Genomic DNA, 18,773 nt, shown 5'->3' on the forward strand with positions numbered 1-18,773 from the left:
ATATTACTGAAGCTGAGCAACAGACGAAACAATGAAAAAGTTAACAGGCCAATTCCCTGAGAGGATTAAAATCAAAAGGCAAGTGTGTATAACAAGCACAAGAAATACCACAGGAACCCGGAGTGGGAACCTCACAAGCAAAACATTTTGTGTACTAAACAGTTCTTCTAAGTTATGTGAAGAAGAACACTGTACATGAAAGAGAGATTCTTCTTCATCCAGGATGTGTCATTCAGGCAGATATTGGGCCAGGAGCAAAAATAATCATGGTCCAAAAAGGTGCACAAAGAGTATGTTCACTGAATTATGTCCTGCACAGCTTCAGTGACCACAGTTCCCTATATTTCCCACATCTCCAGAAGAAAGTCACAGCCCAGGTACGATTAGGACAAATTACAACAGGCAAGATAACTGCAAGAAAATAACTACCTTGCTGCAGCATAAGGAAAAAATTCTGCTAGCCCTAGCCTCCTTTTTTAAAGTTGAGGGGAGCAGACCTTGAACGCCTGCCCTGTTGATTTCTGACATTGTATGGAAAAAAAGAAAGGGGGCAAAGCCTCTTAAGGAGGAAATGTGCCGTGCCAGGCTGCTCCACCCTCAGGACATTTAATAGCTCTTTGGAACTTGCATGGCCATGGTTTAGCCAACCATTTAAACATACACTCGAGCCCACACCTACTTTGCAGTGCACTTGTTACTGAATAATGATAGATGGCTAAATCAGGGCCTGAGGGAGCCAATAATGTTCTGAATTTATCACGCTGTGAGGGCTGCCCTGCAGTCTGGAACCAAGTGACGGAATTAAAAATGGGAGAGAAGTACAAATGGGCTCAGTTAATAAGCTTAACGGCTTCATCCAAGGTGTAGGTCTAATAACTCACATGCTAGAAATAGCAGATAAGATTACACACAGTCCTTTGGCCTTAGCGACATTTTTCCATAGGTCTTACTGCTGACACATCATCACTAATCTTGTTTTCCATTTCTAGAGAGCATTTTATAAATAATCATGTTGATTCTACAGCCAGCACAGTGACACAGCATCCAGCCATTATTTTTAGTTAAGTGCCTAACTGAATATTCTCCCAAACAGAACAAAGTAAAACTCACAGCCAGTTTTAGGAAGCTTCTTGTTAATATCTAGTGAGCCAACAGTTTGCTTACCCATTCAGCATTGCTTTTACTGATGATGAAGTTTAAACTTAGTGATGAATAAATGTGCCATCAGTACAATATCCTCTTTACGAAAACAGAAATGTATGATAAGAGTTAGCAGAAACCAAAGTGCTGGATTCTTCTATTCACTGCTGTACGTGTATCTTCATGGACTATGCAGGGCCATCCCACAAAACCAGCACTGACCAATGTGAAAAATGTTTTTCTACAATTTGTTCAGATTAATGTACAGGATTTTCTAATCCTACACTAGTAGCAAATCTGCTTCTCTAAGATGGCTCAATGAAAATAAAATTCTGTATTGGATAGGTTGATTGCTCTTATTTAGCCAAAAAATTTATGAAGCCTAACTCTATACTAATATATTTATGGGTCTGAAGTAATGTTGTTAAATCAGAAAACGGAACAAAACAAGAAAAAGCAAGAAACAAAAAGCCTGACGTAAACGATCACTGTCGTTTTAATTCTTAGTCTTACGCATTGTGAAAACCATAGCAAAGCACAATGCTATGGATGTGTCTTTACCATACCTTGACAAGATAACGGATGATTTTTAGTAGTTATCTATTGCAAAGTATATCGGGATGTCATATGTCACATGCTGGGTGCAAACCAAAAAAGAATCTGCTTTTAATTTTCATTTTACTTTGTCTAAATACTGTTCCTAGCAGATAACCATCTATTGGACAAGGAAATATTAGTGTAGTTGTCATTAACTATTAAGTTGGTTTGTAGTCACAGCAAAGGGGAAAAAGACTGAGCGCATGTAGGAGCTGAACTATAACGTCCAGCTTTGTTAGTAGAATGGCCTGTTTCAATATGGTTTTGTAACCCAGCCCTAGTCAAATAGCTAGAGCTTCACACAACTGAAATACTGCAAGCATGCTAGGATCAGGTAACAGCCATATTTCATAATTGTGATTAAACACGCTTAGCTGGAACAGTGTAGAAGTGGCTTATTCTTATAGTAACAAGGCCACAACCTGATAATGGGGAGAAACCTGTCACACAGGAGAGCATCTACCACCTACTGCAGTAAACTTATAATGTAGGCATATTTCAAAGCCCAGGCTCATAGGTCTGTGCTGATGCTATGAGGAATCATCTTCAGATCTCTGTACTGCTATGCTCTCAAAACCAGGGCCATTATATAAAGCACCAAGAAGATTATCTGGAAAAGAGGGACATGCACAGAGTAAGATGGTTGCAGCAGAAGGGTCTGAGAAGAGCAAGTTATTTCCATTCCTTTAGGAATTCAAGAAGTGCATGCCACAGTTCCCCAGGCATTCTCCTATTCCACCAGCTCCAGCACTTTCTCCACACATGTCCTGTGTGCAAACCTGCTTTGTGATATTGCAATACCATAGGCCCAGCAGTCTCATGGGTACACGGTACCTAACCCAGATTGCACATGGATAAAGCTTGGCATAATTCTGAAGGGAGGGCAGTCTCTTCTTTGAATAATGAAAATCCTGCCTTCTCTTTATTCCTTCACCAGGCTGCATCATATGTTGCTATAGATAGAGATAGTAATTATAAATGAAGGAGCAAAGAACAGAGATTATGAAATGAAAAAGATTATGAAATTTAATATACTATGTTAAAGTATTTGTCCAAGCCTCAATGATATATTATACCAATAACATACCAATAATAAAGGATTAAGTAGGGTAACAATATTTAGAAAGAAAAAAACCTAGAAGAAAACCTCATTCACATGTTTGCCTAATGAAGTCTTGTAAAATGTAGAGGTTATTCCAGAGGTCATCAGTTACAAAATTCATACAACTCACACTTTACAAATGCATTTTTTTATTAATAAAAAGGACAACCAAAGACACCAATAGCCAGTCTCCTGTAGAGACAAACTACTAATATCTGTACCCAGCATTTTCACATGCTATTACTTGCAAAGAAAAAATCCCTTGTACAGTGAAGCTGCACTAATCTCACTTTGCTGCCTGCTGTACAGAAACTCATGACCTGTTTTTCAAGCACGCTTGTTAAGACTGGACAGAAATCAGGTCATTGGCTACAGAGAAGAGATTTGAACAGTGGCCTTAAAGAGCCTAAATAGTTCAAACTGGCAGTGAAGCCAGCTGAACACACATGTGCCCACATACAGAGTAATAGTTTTTTGCAAAATACATTGCATACTTTGCAATTAAATTTTACTTACCAAAGACGTAGACCTATCAGGTGGTCCGCAGTTTACATGCATGCTCACTGGAGTGCTAGCTTGGCTGTCAATAGTAATTGTACCCTTGGGTTCCTGATGTTCTGGGACAGGCTCATACAAGCTGTCCATTGAGCCCTCCTAAAATACATTTAAACAGGTTTTCAAAGATGAACACTTGTAAACACATTAAAATAATAGTAATTAAAAAAGCAAGCGGTCTCTGCAATTTACAAAATAGAGTGATTTTCCTCACCTGTCTTTTGAAATCCTTTATTTAATTCTTTCTCTAAGAAAGCATATAGGAATTGATTATAAGTACCCAAATGCTGGACTTCACAGTATCATAGCTTAGATTCCACAGACTGACACGAGTAAAGCTGAGGGTACAGCAAAAATGAACATTATCTGCTCAGAAGGCATAAAATCAGGTGTATATCTCCACCTGAACACTACATGAAAATTCCTGTGAAAACTACGACAACTATAAGCCATTAAAATCTCTATATAAATTATAAAAATGTTTTATACTTAGTAATTCTTCGCTATGGAAAAAAACTAATTTGATGCAGAAAGGCAACCTTATTCCTTAGAAGTAAATTGAAACAATGCAGCCAGCTTCCAGAATTTGAGAGTCATGATTTAGGCCCCCAAAATAATGAGAATGGATAGAATTAAAAATAAATGCTATTTGCATTCAAATTTTTTAACTCTATGTCATAATGCACATGTAAGGGTTCTTTTTCTCTAACCACCAAGAATATAAACATTGTAGCAGAAACTAAGATTTTCACATTTATCCCACAACTCCAAGAGCCAGGATTACATATACACACCACCATTCCATAATTCAAAAGCTAAATGAAAGCAGATGGTAAAACTAAAGACAGTCTAACTAATGATCCTAGATGTTAGATGTTGCCACTCTGATCTGCCCTGAATATTTTTCCAATGAATTTTGATTACTGCTTTTAACTGCATTAATTAAGGAATAAATCAAGTTTATAGCAGTGTGACTTACAGCAGAGCAACACCATTGAAATTAACATGCTATATTATTATTTAAAAGCATTTGTTCCTCTAGTACAGAAGATAAACACAGACATATAATTGAAATTATATTGTTAATATGTAAAGCTTTACAGGCAATGTTATTGACTGGTGGAACAGCAGTTCAAAGACATGACTAATTTTTGCAACCACAAAGTTTATCTATGGATCTTTATTTGCTTCTGTCTACTAGAGTCTTGATATGCCAAGATAAATGTTGCGGGAGAAATATTACAAGTTGAACCTCTTGAAAATACTCGAGTTATATACTGGAATTTATTCTAGGAACTAATGAGTTAATGCTTCCTGGGAAAGTGGTGCATGGCTTATGAAGCACAGTACACGTGCTCCTAACAGCCAGCTGAGCCTGGGTTTTGACAGCAACTGTGTTTTTTTCATAAGAATATTATTTTTTCTTACTGTAAGTATGTTGCCATGTAGCAATGATGGTTCAGGCTCACAGTCTGAAGTTGTGGATTGAGCATTTCTAGACAAAAATGATGAGTTTAAAACCTTGTTACACACTTCCAGGATTCTGCAATGTAAAATGTAACCATATACTTCTCCCTCAATAGGGAATACTACAAAATTTTGGTGAATAGAGTATTTAATTAGAGATGGAAGCATAAAAGAGAGCTTGTGTGAAAGAGAGAGTGTTAGAGAGAAAAGAAGATGGAAAAGAGAGGGCAAGGAAAGGTGAAAGGCGAGAGAGGAGAAGGGTTTTAAAAGAGAGAAAAAGAAGACAGAGAAGGAGAACTGTGAAAGAGAGAAGGGAGGGAAGAGCAAGAATGAGAGAGGGGGAAGAGATGGGGAGAGAGAATAAGACAGAAGATGATGAGAGAGAAAGTGAGAGCATAAGGGGGAGCACATGAGAATGAGTGCTTAAGAAAGGGAGAGAGGGAGAGTGAGAAAGCTCAAACAAGAGAGAAAGCTCATGTGAGAAAGATGGGGCATGAGGGTGTAAGGAAGAGCAGGTGTATAAGAAAAAGCAAGTATTCAGAAAAAGAGCAAGTGCACATGAGAAAGTGAGGGTATGAGTAATAGAAAGCACATGAAAAAGAGTGAGGGCATGAGAAAGAGGATGCATGCAAGAGGTGGAGCACACGAGAAAGCAGGAGTGCACATGAGAGGAAAAAAACCAAGTGCACAGGAAGAGCAAGCACACAGAAGAGAGCGGGTGAAGAAGAGCATAAAGATACAAGATAGGAAAGGGAAGAGAAAGAATGCATGAGAACAAGTGAGAGAAACTGAGAGAGAGTGAATGAGAGTGAGAGAGGTCAAGAAAGCGAGCATGAGAAAGATATAAAGTGAGAAAGAGAAAGCTCGCCTGAGGAAGAGTGAGCATAAGGGCATGGGAAAGGGTGTGAATGCATGAGGAAGCATGTGAGTGTGTGAGAGAGGGTGTAAGTGCATGAGAAATAGTAAGTGCATGTGAGGAGAGCCAGGGAATGAGAAAGAGTGAGGACACTAGGAAGGAGTGCACCAAAAAGAGCAAGGACATGGAAAGGGGCAAGGGTGTGAGAAAGAGGGGGCATTCAAGAAAGATGATGCACAGAAAGAATGTGAGCATGAACAAGAAGTGAGCAAGAGAGCAAAGGCATGAGAATGAGTGAGTGCATGCACACAAGAGTGTGAGAAAGAGCACACAAGAAAGAGGGAAATGGTGTGTAAGAAAGAGAATGTGTGGAAAGGTGCAAGAAAGAGATGGCATGAGAAAGAGATGGCATGAGGAAGAAAGCGAGCCATGAGGGCATGGGAAAGAGCAAGTGCATGGTTGCAGGTAAGGCCACAAGGTAGCTAGGAAGGGTGCAAGGTTGTGAAAAAGAAAGTGAAGGTGCAACAAAGAGACCAGGCATGAGAAAGAGAGTGAGGACATGAGAAAAGGAGTGGACATGAGTATACCAATATCCAGAAAGAGCAAGTGTGCAAGAAAAAGTCAGCATGAATGTGAATGAGAAAATAGTGTGAGCATGATGGAAAGAGACAGAAAGAGAGAGGGGGTGAGAGAGAAAGAGTGAGAACGCAAGAAAATGCAAGAGTTAAATAAAGCAAGAAATAGCGAAAGAGAAAGAGGGAGGAGAGATCAAGAAAGAGAGCATGTGAGAAAGTGCTAAAGAATGAGGGAGAGAAAGAGTGTGTGTGAAAGATTAGATGAGAAAGAAAGCCCATGTGAAAAACAACGAGTGTGAAGGCATGGGAAGGGGTGAGCAGAAGAAAGGAAGGCACAAGGGTGGGATAAAGTACTTAAGCATGTGAGAGTGTGGTTGCATGAGAAACAGCACGCATGTGCAAGGAAGAATGAGTGTGCAAAACAGGAGGGCACCAAAAAAGCAAGGCCACAAGAAAGGTGGAGCACTCCAGAAAGGTAATGCACAAGGAATAAAGAGGGAGACAGCACAAAAAGGAGAGAGAAGGGATGCAGGGGGAAAGAGAGAGATGGACTGAGAAGGAATACATGTGTGAGAAAGCAAGCATGAGGGTGTGAAAAGGATCTAGCACAAGGTTTTGAGAAAGGGTGCAAGGGCACAAGAAAGTAAGTATGGGAGAAAAATCAAGGGCATGACAAAAGGAAAGATCATGAGAAAAGAAGCCTGCATGCAAGAGGGTGAACATGTGACAAAGAAAATGCATGAGGGAGAATGAAAAAAGTACAGGTGAGAAAGGGAGAGAGAGTGCACATCAGAAAGAATGTTCACCAAAAAAGAGAAAGCTCGTGTGAGAAAGAGCGAGCATGAGGACACAGGAAAGGGTGAGTGCAAGAAGGGGCAGGGTTGAGAGCAAGAGAGCATGAGAGCACAAGAAAGCAAGCACACAGAGAAAAGCATGAGCACAAGAAAGGCAAGACCATGAGAGAGGGCGAGTGTTTGAAAAAGCGAGTGAGCAAAAAACCAGTGCAATCATGTGTGAGCAAAGGTGCAAGAAAGTGCATGTGCAAAGAAGAGAAAGTGCAAGAAAGAAGGGGGAAGAGAGAATGTGAGAAAGAGAGAGCGCACTGGAAAAATATGGGAGGTGGAAGAAAAAGCATGCATGAGAAAGCAAGCATGAGGTCATGAGAAAAACAGAGTGTGAGGGTGCAAGAAAGGGCACCATGGTACTAGAAAAGAAGTAAGGCACAAGTAAGGATGTGATGGCCTGAGAAAAGGGGCAGGCATAAGAAAAGAAGTATGGGTGGGTAAGAGTGCCCATAAGAGAAAATTATTAGGGGGAAACAGAGAGAAAGAACAAGAGAGAGGGAGGGGAAGACTGAGGGAGAGGGAAAGAGTGGGAGAGATCATGAAACAGTTTGGAAAGGGAGAGAGAGATCACATGAATAGTGCAGAGAGTGTGTGTGTGAGGAAAAGATGGTGCATGAATGTGCAAATTTGCAAGAAATAGAAAGTGTGTGCAAGAAAGTGAGTGTAAGGGCATGAGAAACAGTGAGAGTGAGGTTGTGAGAAAGGGCATGAGGTCATGAGAATGGGGGAGAGGGTGTAAGAGCAGGTGCAAGGCCATGAGACAGGATGTGAGAAATGAAGCAAGCACAAGAAAGAGCAGGACAACTCATGAGAAAGAGTGTGCATGTGAGAAATAGTGAGTGCGTGCAAGGTAGAAAGGGAGCACCTGTGAGAAAGGCAGCTCTCAAGAAAGAGGGAGAGGGAGTGCAAGAAAGTGAGCATGAGGGCATAAGAATGAGTGACAGTGAAGTCTCAAGAAAGGGAGCAAGGGCATGAGAAAGGGCATGAGGGTGAAATAAAGAGAGTAAGGTTGTGCAAAGGTGAGCAAGTGGGTGAAAAAGCAAGCATGCAAGAAAATTTGAGTGTGTGAGAGAGGTGGCAAGAAAGAGATAGTGTCTGAAAGAGAGCAAGAATGAGGAAGAACAAGTGGGAAGAGGAAGAAAGAGGGAGATACAGAGCAGAGGGGGAGATAAAGCTCAAAAAAAGATAGAGAGAGGGACCAGATGAAGATCCAAGTGACAGTATGGCAGGAGAGAAAGCAGGCACGAGAAAATGAGTGTGAGAGCATAAGAAAGAGCAAGGATGAAATTGAGAGAAAGGGTGTGTGGTCCCAAGAAAGGGGGTGAGGTCATGAGAATGGGAGTTGTCAGAAAGGGACACGAGAAAGAGAACAGGTTGAGAGAAAGGGAACAAGCACAAGAAAGAATGTTGTCAACTGCGAGAAAGAGCAACTGCATGTGAGAGAAAGAGAACTAGATAGAGGGAGGAGAGAGAAAGGGTCCCCAAGAAAGAAAGCTCTCAAGAAAGAGGGGGAGAAATTTTGCATGAGAAAGAGTGAGCATGAAAAAGGATGAGTGTGATGGAACAAGAAAAAGAGCCAGCACACAAGGAACAAGGTAAGCATGCAAGAAAGAACAAGGTTGTGAGAACAAGGAAGGGCACAAAAAATAGTAACGGCAGACATAAGAAAGGGAGTTAAAGTGTGAGCACATTAAAGAGTGGTAAAGAGGGAGAGACAAAAAAGGAGAGGGGAATTAGAGGAGAGAGAGGGAAAGAAAGAAAGAAAAAGTTGGCATGAGAAAGAGAGGGAGAGGAAAAAAGAGGGGGGAGAGAAGGCATAAGAGTGAAAGAGGGGAAAGAGCAAGACAGACGATGAGGGAGTGTGAATGAGTGAGGTAGGGTTTGTGACGGAGACAGAGTGCACTAATAAGATAGGCTATTTAGGAAAGATAGGTGGTGTGAGAAAGCACAAGGGCATAAGAAAGCAAGGACAAGGTTGCAAGAAAGGGTGCAAGGTCACGAGAAAGAAAGTAACATTACAGGAATGGAGGCACAGCCATGAGAGAGCACAAGGGCATGAAAAGGGGTGCATTGGTGCAAGAAAGAGCAAGGGCACAAGAGAGTGAGTGAGCACAGAAAAGAATGATCATGTGTGATAAAGAGCAAGTGTACATGAGAAAGTACGTGTGCACACAAGAGAGAGAACGAGCTAAGGAGTGAGAGAGAGAGGTAAAGCAAGAAGCAGAAGGAGAGAGAGAGAGATGCAAAGAGATAAAAAGAGAGGAGGAGACAAAAATATAGAAAATGCGAGACAAAACAAGTGAGGAGGGAAGAGAAAAGGAGTTAGAGAGTGAACTCAAGAAAGAGAGAGCATGTGTGCAAGAACCAGCGAGTGTGGAAGGGAGAGAGAACGTGCACAGGAGAGAGTGAGTGCAAGGGCATGAGAAAGAATGAGAGTGAGGTGGCAAGAAAGGGCATGACGGTGCAAGATAGGGTGTGAAGAAAAGCATGGATGTGAGAAAGAGTGGCCCCAAGAAAGAACATGATCACTTGCAAGAAAATACAAGGGTGCACAAAGAAGATAGATAAAGGAAAAGGGAGAAAAGGAGAGAGTAAGAAAGCATGCAAGAAGGAAGGGGGGGAGAGAGAAAGAAATAGGGAGAGTATGTGAAGTAGAGAGATGGCATGAGGGAGTGCATGCAAGAAAGCTAGTGTGAATGAGTAAGAAAGAGCGAGCATTTGTTTGCAAGAATGGGCACAATGGCTTGTATCAGAAATTGTGTGGCCAGCAGGACTAGGGAAGTGCTTGTCTCCTGTACTCAGCACTGTTGAGGCTTCATCTTGAATACAGTGTTCAGTTTTGGGCCTCTCACTACAAGAAAGACATTGAGGTGCTAGAGTGTGTCCAAAGAAGAGCAACGAAGCTGGTGAAGGGTCTAGAGCACAAGTCTTATGAGGAGCAGCTGAGAGAACTGGGGTTGTTTAATCTGGAGAAAAGGATGCTGAGGGGAGACCTTATTGCTCTCTACAAGTACCTGAAAGGAGGTTGTAGCAAGGTGGGCGTCTGTCTCTTCTCCCAGGTAACAAGTGATAGGATGAGAGAAATTGGCCTCAAGTTGCACCAGGGGAGGTTTAAATTGGATATTAGGAAAAATTTCTTCACTGAGAGGGTTATCAAGCACTGGAGCAGGCTGCCCAGGGAAGTGGTTGAGTCGTCATCCCTCGAGGTATTCAAAAGACATGTAGGTGTGGCACTTACTTAGGGACATTTTTTATTGGTGGACTTGGCAGTGTTAGGTTTATAGTTGGACTCGATGATCTTGAGGGTCTTTTCCAACCTAAATGATTCTGTGATTCTATGATTCTATGAAATAGTGCAGTCAAAAGAAAGGACATGAGGGCATGAGAACAAGCACACATGAGGAAAAGCAGGCATGCACAGGAAAGAGTGCACCTGATGAAAAGAGGGAGAAGGAGAGAGAGGAGACAGTAGGAGACAGACGGAGAGAAGAGGGAAAACAAGAAAGAGAAATGGAGAGAGAGAGCGCTAGGCTGAGGATGAGAGTGGGGGAAAGGGTGGACACAAGAGAAAGCAGGGTCAAGGGTGCAGTGTGTGTGAATATGTGAGAAAAAGCAAGTGCAGAAGAAAGAATGAGCACATGAGAAAGCAAGAGCAAGAGAAAGTGAAAGCACTTGAGAAAGTGAGTGCATAAGAAAGCACGAGTGTACAGAAGAAAGGGGGCAGAGTAGAAAGAGAGTGAGGGCATGAGCAAGCAAGAAAAGGAAGGAGGGAGTAAGGAAGGAATAGAGAGCATGAGAGAGAGGTGGAAAGTGAAAGAGAGGCGTGGTGCAAGAAATGCTGCGTGCCTGAGAAAGCAAGCATGAGGTTGTGAGAAAGGATGTGTTGTGAGTTTTGTATGAATGTGAGTTTGAAAGAAAGGATTTGAGGTTGTTAGGGTGCTAGGTTGTGAGAAAGGGCATGAGGCTGCAAGAAAGGATGTGAAGATGTGAGAAAAGGAGCAGGCACGAGAAGGTGAGCATAAGAGAGAAAGAAGAGAGGGAAAGAGAGAGATGAGTGAGTGAGAAGGCAAATGCTCAAGAAAGAGGGAGAGAGAGCATATGAATAAAGAGGCTGTGCTGGAAAGAGATTGCATGAGGAGAGAGGTGGCATGAGAATTTGCATGCAAGGATATGAAAAGCACAAGAACAATGTCACAAAAAAGGGCATGAGGTTGCAAGAAATAGGGTGGGGGCATGAGAAAGGGCATAAGAAAGGGAGTACGGGTGCAAGAAAGAGAGCGGGTGCAAGAAAGAATGACTGAGAAAGAGCAAGCACATGAGAGTGTGTCCTAGTTTCAGCTGGGATGGAATTAATTGTCTTCCTAGTAGCTGGTACAGTGCTATGTTTTTGAGTTTGGTATGAGAAGAATGTTGATAACACACTGATGTTTTCAGTTGTTGCTAAGCAGTGTTTAGACCAAGTCAAGGGTTTTTCAGCTTCTCATGCCCAGCCAGCAAGAAGGCTGGAGGGGCACAAGTTGGGAGGGGACACAGCTAGGACAGGTGACCCAGACTGGCCAAAGGGATATTCCATACCGTGTGTCATCACATCTAGTACATAAACTAGGGGGAGTGGGGGTGGGGAATCACCACTCAGGGACTAACTGGGGTCAGTCAGCGGGTGGCGAGCAACTGCATTGTGCATCACTTGTATATTCCAATCCTTTTATTATTACTATTGTCATTTTATTAATGTTATCATTATCATTATTAGTTTCTTCTTTTCTGTTCTATTAAACTGTTCTTATCTCAACCCATGAGTTTTACTTTTTTTCCCAATTCTCTCCCCCATCCCACTGGGTGTAGGGGGAAGTGAGTGAGCTGCTGCGTGGTGCTTAGTTGCTGGCTGGGGTTAAACCACAACAGTGTGATTGCCTGTAAGAATGAGAAACAGTGTGAGAGAGCAAGAGCAAGAAAAAGAAAGAGCTAGATAAAGAGCGGGGGTGGGGAGAGCTTTCAAGAAAGATAGCACTCAAGAAAGGGAGAGAGAAATCGACAGTGTTTGGAAAAAAGATAGACATGGCAGAAAAGAAGTGAGAAAGCACAAGAAAAAGCTCCTGCAAGAATCCAAGCACAGGTATGTGAGAAAGAGCACAGGGTTACAAGAAAGGGTGTCAAGTTGTGAGGACAGCAAGGGCATGAGACATGGAGCAGGTGCACCAGCATGTGAGAAAGAGTGAGCACGTTCATTAGAGAAAGGATGATTGAAAGAGGGATAGAAGGAGGGAAAGAAGGAGAGAGGGAAGGGGAGAAGGGGAAAAGAGAGGAAAAGAGAAAGAGAAAGGGAAAGACAGCATGTGAATAAGAGTGTGCAGGAAAGAAAGACATGGCAGGAGAAAAATAAAACATGTGCAATAAAGTGAGGGTGTGATAAAGAGTGAGAACAAAGTCACAAGAAAGGGTGCAAAGGAACAAGAAAGTGGCATGAGAAGTGCATACAGGCATGAGAAAGGTGCAAGAAGGGGTGTGAGAAAGCGAGGTAATGAGAAGGAGGAGTGGGCATTAGAAAGATTGTGACCATGTGCAAGAAAAAGCAAGCATAGGAGAGAGCACGTTCATGTGAGAGAGAATGAGAATGAGAGAGAAGGTGAGAGAGAAAGAGTGAGTACACAAGGGAGAGAGAGATAAAGCACATGTGAGAAACAGCACGTGTGAAGGCTGGAGAAACATTGGGCAAGAGAAAAGGTGTGGGCACATGAAGGCATGAGCACATGCAAGAGAGCAAGTGTGTGCAATAAAATATGTGAGAAAGAACTAAAGCATGAGAAAGGCAGTGTGTGTGTGAGAGACAGAGAAAGAAAGAGTGTTAGAAAGTCAGAGTGAAAGTGAGAGACTGAGAAGGGTCATAAGAAAGAGCACCTGAGAAAGACAGGTTGCAAGACAAAGAGCAACAACAAAAAGAGAGCATAAGAATAAGAGCACTTGAGCAATACAAAGAGCGAGTGCAAAGGTGCAAGAAAGGGTGGGCTCAAGAAAGGGCAAAGGTGTGGGAAAGAGCAAGGGAACAAGAAAGAGTGAGGGTGCATGAGAGAGCGGGCTGGAGTAAGAGCAGGCACGAAGAAGAAGTGAGCGCACATAAGAGAGAGTGGGTGTGAGAGAGGACAGCCAAGACAGCAAGTGTAAGAAAGGAAGTGTGAACGAGAAAGCACAAAAGAGTGAGAAAGAGAGCACCCAACAAAGAGAGACCATGCCTTCAGTTTACAAAAGTTTTCTTTGCTGACTGGCTTTATACTTTGTAGGAGGGAAATACTGAAAGAAATAACTTTCTTTCAGGGCAACCCAATGTATTTAACTGAAATTGAAATTTTCTTCCTTCCTTTTTAATTTTTTTTTTTTTTTAAGTTAGGTCTACTTTTATACCAAAAAAATGCAACATCAGTAAAGTTTTCCATTTCACACATCTACTCTTTCAGTAGTCCTGAGCACTAAAGATCACAGAACAATATGAGAGAGCAGAAGAAAATATGAACTTAGTGCTGGAGTAGTTAGTACATTTCCGTTCTCCTACATGGGATGAGAAAGCCTTCTGAGGCCCTTTGCATCAGGAATTTCACAGGAGAAAAGACCTTAGTTCAGATCTAGAAGAAAATAATTGTAGCTCTTTTCTTTGCATGATATTATTATCATGGCATACAGAGACTAGATCGATCATAAGGTGGAGAGAGGAGCATTTAGTAATGCAGTCAGGCCATTCACTAGCTCAGTGTTTATATGTGAACTCCTGTGTATGGTGGGATGATAGCAATCCAGCTAAAATGAACAAGAAGTATATGAAGATGATTACAGGGAAAGCACTACAAAACTCAACCACTCAGATCTACTCATGCTACACTTCAGAGGATGGTCTTTCCACAATCAGGTAATCTTTGTCAAAACACATATTTTTAAGTCAAATCCATTTCTAAGGAACATCACATCCCAATAGCCATAGCAGCATTAGCTTCTTTCTATTTACTCTATGGTTTCTTTAATATATGGAGGCTCCATCTAATTAATGGTTTATCTATTATACCACTTTTAATAATACTTATTTTCTCTGCATCTCGCGCCATGGAAAGATTAGTTTTTAGTACCAAGGGCTGTTTCAGTTTATAACATTAAGATGTAATATATTTTACATTGTGGTCTCAACACATCTTTAAACCAACCATCAAAATAAAATATGTAATTAGTTCAATGCTACTGAAAATCACTAAGACAATTACACTTTCACTCGATACTTAACTTTGTGTTTTACTAGCAAAAGTGGTGGTTAGCAAGCTACCATAGGGAAGAGAAACAGACAAATGCAAGGGATCTTATTTGTCTTAAGCCCTAAGATCAGTGTTCAACTTGAATAACTGATCTGAGCAACCCTGTGATTAGAAGTGTTGTATCCTTTCTCTACCACCGTTCTTACACAGGTTTCTGATATGCAAAATGTCAGCACCTCTTAAGTATCTGAAATTCTTCCCCGTCTTCATTAGTTCCATTACTAATGCCGCTGTTCACTGCCAAAGAAGGTAGGATCTAGTCTTTAAGTATTGCTTTGTGTAAGGAAGTCTTTCATGCTCCTCACATCTACTTTTTTATGGAAAATTTACTGAAATTCAGTTTTTCTTTGAAACAGAAATACACCTGGCTGCATCTTTCTTAGTAAATGACAAGATGGACAAGAATGAAACAGGGTACTGTAACATGATCATCTGCACTGGTGCACCCTGCTGGAACAGTCTCTGGCTGTCGTGGTTTAACCCCAGCCAGCTACTAAGCACCACACAGCCGCTCACTCACTCCTGCCCACCCAGTGGGATAGGGGAGAAAATCGGGAAAAGAAGTACAACTCGTGGGTTGAGATAAGAACAGTTTAATAGAACAGAAAAGAAGAAACTTATAATGATAACATTAATAAAATGACAATAGTAATAATAAAAGGATTGGAATGTACAAAAGATGCACAGTGCATGCAATTGCTCAACACCGGCCGATTGACACCCAGTTAGTCCCTGAGCAGCAATTCCCCACTCCCACACCCCCAGTTTATGTACTAGATGTGACGTCCCATGGTATGGAATAACCTGTTGGCCAGTTTGGGTCAGGTGCCCTGGCTGTGTCCTGTGCCAACTTGTTGTGCCCCTCCAGCTTTCTCACTGGCTGGGCTTGAGAAGCTGAAAAACCCTTGACATTAGTCTAAACACTACTGAGCAACAACTGAAAACATCAGTGTGTTATCAACATTATTCGCATACTGAACTGAAAACATAGCACTGTACCAGCACTGTACTAGGAAAAGAATTAACTCTATCCTAGCTGAAAGCAGGACACTGGCCCTCGCTCGTTTCGTTGTACAGTTGTTAAAACACCATCAAAACTACACTTGACAGGCAGGTTGCATGCAGCTACCTTGTTTTGGAGGGTCTGATACAACAGACACAGGTGCTTGTGTGCCAAGGAGGCTCAATGCCTGCACAGGTTCCTGGACATGTGTATTTTATTAATTGGCCCTTCTGTAGAGAAATCTGAAAAGCCTGTTATTTGGGCTAAGTGTACAACCATGGTCAAAGGTGGCCCCAGCTAAGGAGACACTTCTGCTGCTTCCAGGAGTAAATGCTGCCAAACCCGTAAAAATACACCCTGTCAGAAAAGAGAATAACTCAGGACAGGTTTAACCGGTAGTGTTGCAGGTGAATTGGTGCTATCTCCAGTGTGTATAGCCTCGATATTGGAGAGTTGATTCAGGAAAATAATGTAATAAAAATATTCTACCTTAACTAAAGGACTTGATGATCAATAGTATCTTTTATTTTAGATTTGTAGGATGCTGCCATATATAAGGCAGGGTATCAAAACAGATGGTTTGGTGACATAATTTCTTGTAATTCATACAGAAACAGTGCTTGATTTGGGCATGTCTCTGTATATTGTCCATAATACAAACAGTATTGTTCTGATTTAATTGTCTTACATGCTAAGCACCATAAGATGGAAAAGACACTGCAAATTCAGGGTCTAAGGTTGACCTTTTAACATAATACATCTACAAAAGAAGGGACATTTATCCTTTCTATCATTTTGTAAATGAAAAAGGGACACAAGGTTTTGAAGGCAAATCTAATTTGCCTGCAAATCCTTTGAGACCAAGGCAATGAGTCTGATGCAAAATTAATCTCAGTTGAAAATCCAAATCATTCTGAAGTCAACTCAGGACACAAAGTACTGCTGGGGAAACACCCCATGCTGGAAGACTCATACTAGGATATCAAAGGGCTCCCAGGTGGCAACAGATTGGAGTAACTTCTGTCTGCCTCCCTGGGAAAGGCAGAGTCCAGTCTAGCCTCCAAAGCCCTTACAACCATCTTGTGATTCTTGAGTGTCTTCAGCCTCCACATCACCACTTGCTAGACTGGCCCATAACACTGTCTCTCATTATAAAAATACATCTCAGTATTATGGACGGATATGAAAGCAAACCCACAGAGAGTCAAATCTGACAGCATAATCTGATGCTCCTTTAACTACTGTAGTGTTCCACCACTTTGGATCAGCCAGAAGTTTGGTTCTACTGTTTTTAAACAGAATATTCTTGTCATTCCCTCAGGTTGTAGCTTATTTCAACCACTATACTCTACAGGGTAGAAAACTATTATCTGAGCTATAAAACATGTATTTTAAAAATATATGCATATGTACACAGAAGCACGCACTCGTTGCAGTCTGACATCTTGTCAGTCAGTCTAAGTGAAGAAAATACTTCCATGAGAATACTATTTTTTTTGACAGCTCTTTTTGTTCTGTCTGCTGGTAGTCTAAACTTCTCTTACATGGTTTCAGGTTTAGCAGTTACTCCAGATGTTCACTTGATGTAAATGAGCAGTGATTTCTATTCATCAGTGGCTATTTGCATCTGCTAAGGAACTGGGTCCTCTAGTGTCTTTAAAAGTTGCCTTTAAAGCCTAATTATTTTGTCGCTGTGCATTATTTCTGACTCGAATCTCTTGAAGAGAAAAATACCCTTATATTGATAGTTCAGCCACCTTGTTGCCAGTCTTTTCACAGTCACAGGCCAACAGACCAAAAGTAGCTAGTGTCCATACTTGGCTCACTAGCTCATTTCCAAGCTAGACAATCTGATTACAGAAAGCAACTGCACCACGCCACATGCATAGGGAAGACTGCACAGGGCTCTGAGTTTTATGAAATACATTACTGACCTATGAATTATCTTTAGATCTTGATAACCTGTGACATGTTTTGCTAGGTGCTCTAAAGATTACCAAAGCAGACAGAATGGCTCGCATGGAAAGCTTGTAAAGATTGGAGGTTATCTTCTTAACAGCAATCTTTAAACAGAACTAATTATTTAATTACAGAAACTATCATGGCACTAGCTTTCACTTGTCTGAAACATCCATTATTACTGCAGCCATTATCTCTCTCTCAGAAACTCCAGTTGCTGCATACCCAGTTTAAACAGAGAATCTGCAACTTAACCTGCTTTCATCCACATAATCCACACAACCTCACATTTTGTCTAAATGCTGATTTCTCAACTGATACAAGGCTCAACACCTTTTAAAAAAGTGAACCACATAGAAAGAAAGAAGCTGCCCTGATGGAACAGTAAAATATTGTTAGAACAGTTCTGTCCCAAACTTCAGAAATGAGTATTTTCAAGCTGTTACAGATTGTACCACAAAGCCATTGTTAACTTTGAACAAATACACAGGTATTCACATTAAACTATGACCAAAAGTGTCATTGAATTCCAGGGGAATTATTTTTATGAGTGACTTTTGTGACAGAATCCTAAAATACCACCGCATTTTACTTTAAATACTCCAAAACATCTTTTAATCCTTATGATCTGGAGAACACCAGTACTCTGCACTAAGATAGCATTAGCAATCAGGAACAATGGTTTACACAAAGCAGCTCCCCTCTTTGAATTTGTGTCAGTGCAGTTTGAATATTGATTTTTATTGTTCTTTCTAAACATTTAGTATATCTATACTAAACATCTGGACACAAGATGAAAAATGGGCAAACAGATCTACTGTGCTGTGTAAATTCAGCAAATATACTCATCTAGTTACCATTATTAATACTGAGCATTAGTATTGACAGATGGTTAAGCTTTGAAAACAGAAACAGTTTCCATGGATTTCCTATCCTGATTTACCTGTTCATTCTGACCAGTTGTCTTGGGGCAAGGAAAGAGGGGGTGGGGAAAAAGAGAAAGTAAAAAAAACAAAAACAAACCTGAAGAGCATCTTAAATCAATTCATTTGGCTGTGAGTAAATATTTGCAAATGACTGGATCAGCCCTGATGATTATGTATTCGTGCTTGGCTAATAGAAAACTAAAGCTTGAAAAGTCTAGCATTTCTCCCAAACTACTTAAGAAGGAAAACAGATATTATTACCTCAAAAAAACCCTATTTGAAAGCAAATTATAGCTTACATAGGTTTAGTAATTTTAACATACATATGAGGCATTTTACTGTGTTGGGGTCAAATGCCTCATGTTTAAATCTGCATGTTTTTGTAATATCCAGAGATAGTGTGCAGTACATTTATTATATGCTTTTTGCTTCATCTTATTTTTACTGAATCATATT

General features: G+C 41.0%; 1 protein-coding gene across 1 annotated transcript in view; it reads right to left on the reverse strand.

Annotated features, from left to right (window-relative positions):
- Positions 1–18,773, reverse strand: part of SAMSN1 (SAM domain, SH3 domain and nuclear localization signals 1) — a 117,697-nt gene that overhangs the window by 76,172 nt on the left and 22,752 nt on the right. The window contains exon 3 of the mRNA XM_049824892.1: positions 3,356–3,493. Within this exon, the coding sequence (XP_049680849.1) occupies positions 3,356–3,493 (138 nt within the window). The remainder of the gene's footprint in view (positions 1–3,355; positions 3,494–18,773) is intronic.

The sequence above is a fragment of the Accipiter gentilis genome, chromosome 21 (assembly GCF_929443795.1).
Source record: "Accipiter gentilis chromosome 21, bAccGen1.1, whole genome shotgun sequence".
In the NCBI taxonomy this organism is placed as follows: domain Eukaryota; kingdom Metazoa; phylum Chordata; class Aves; order Accipitriformes; family Accipitridae; genus Astur; species Astur gentilis.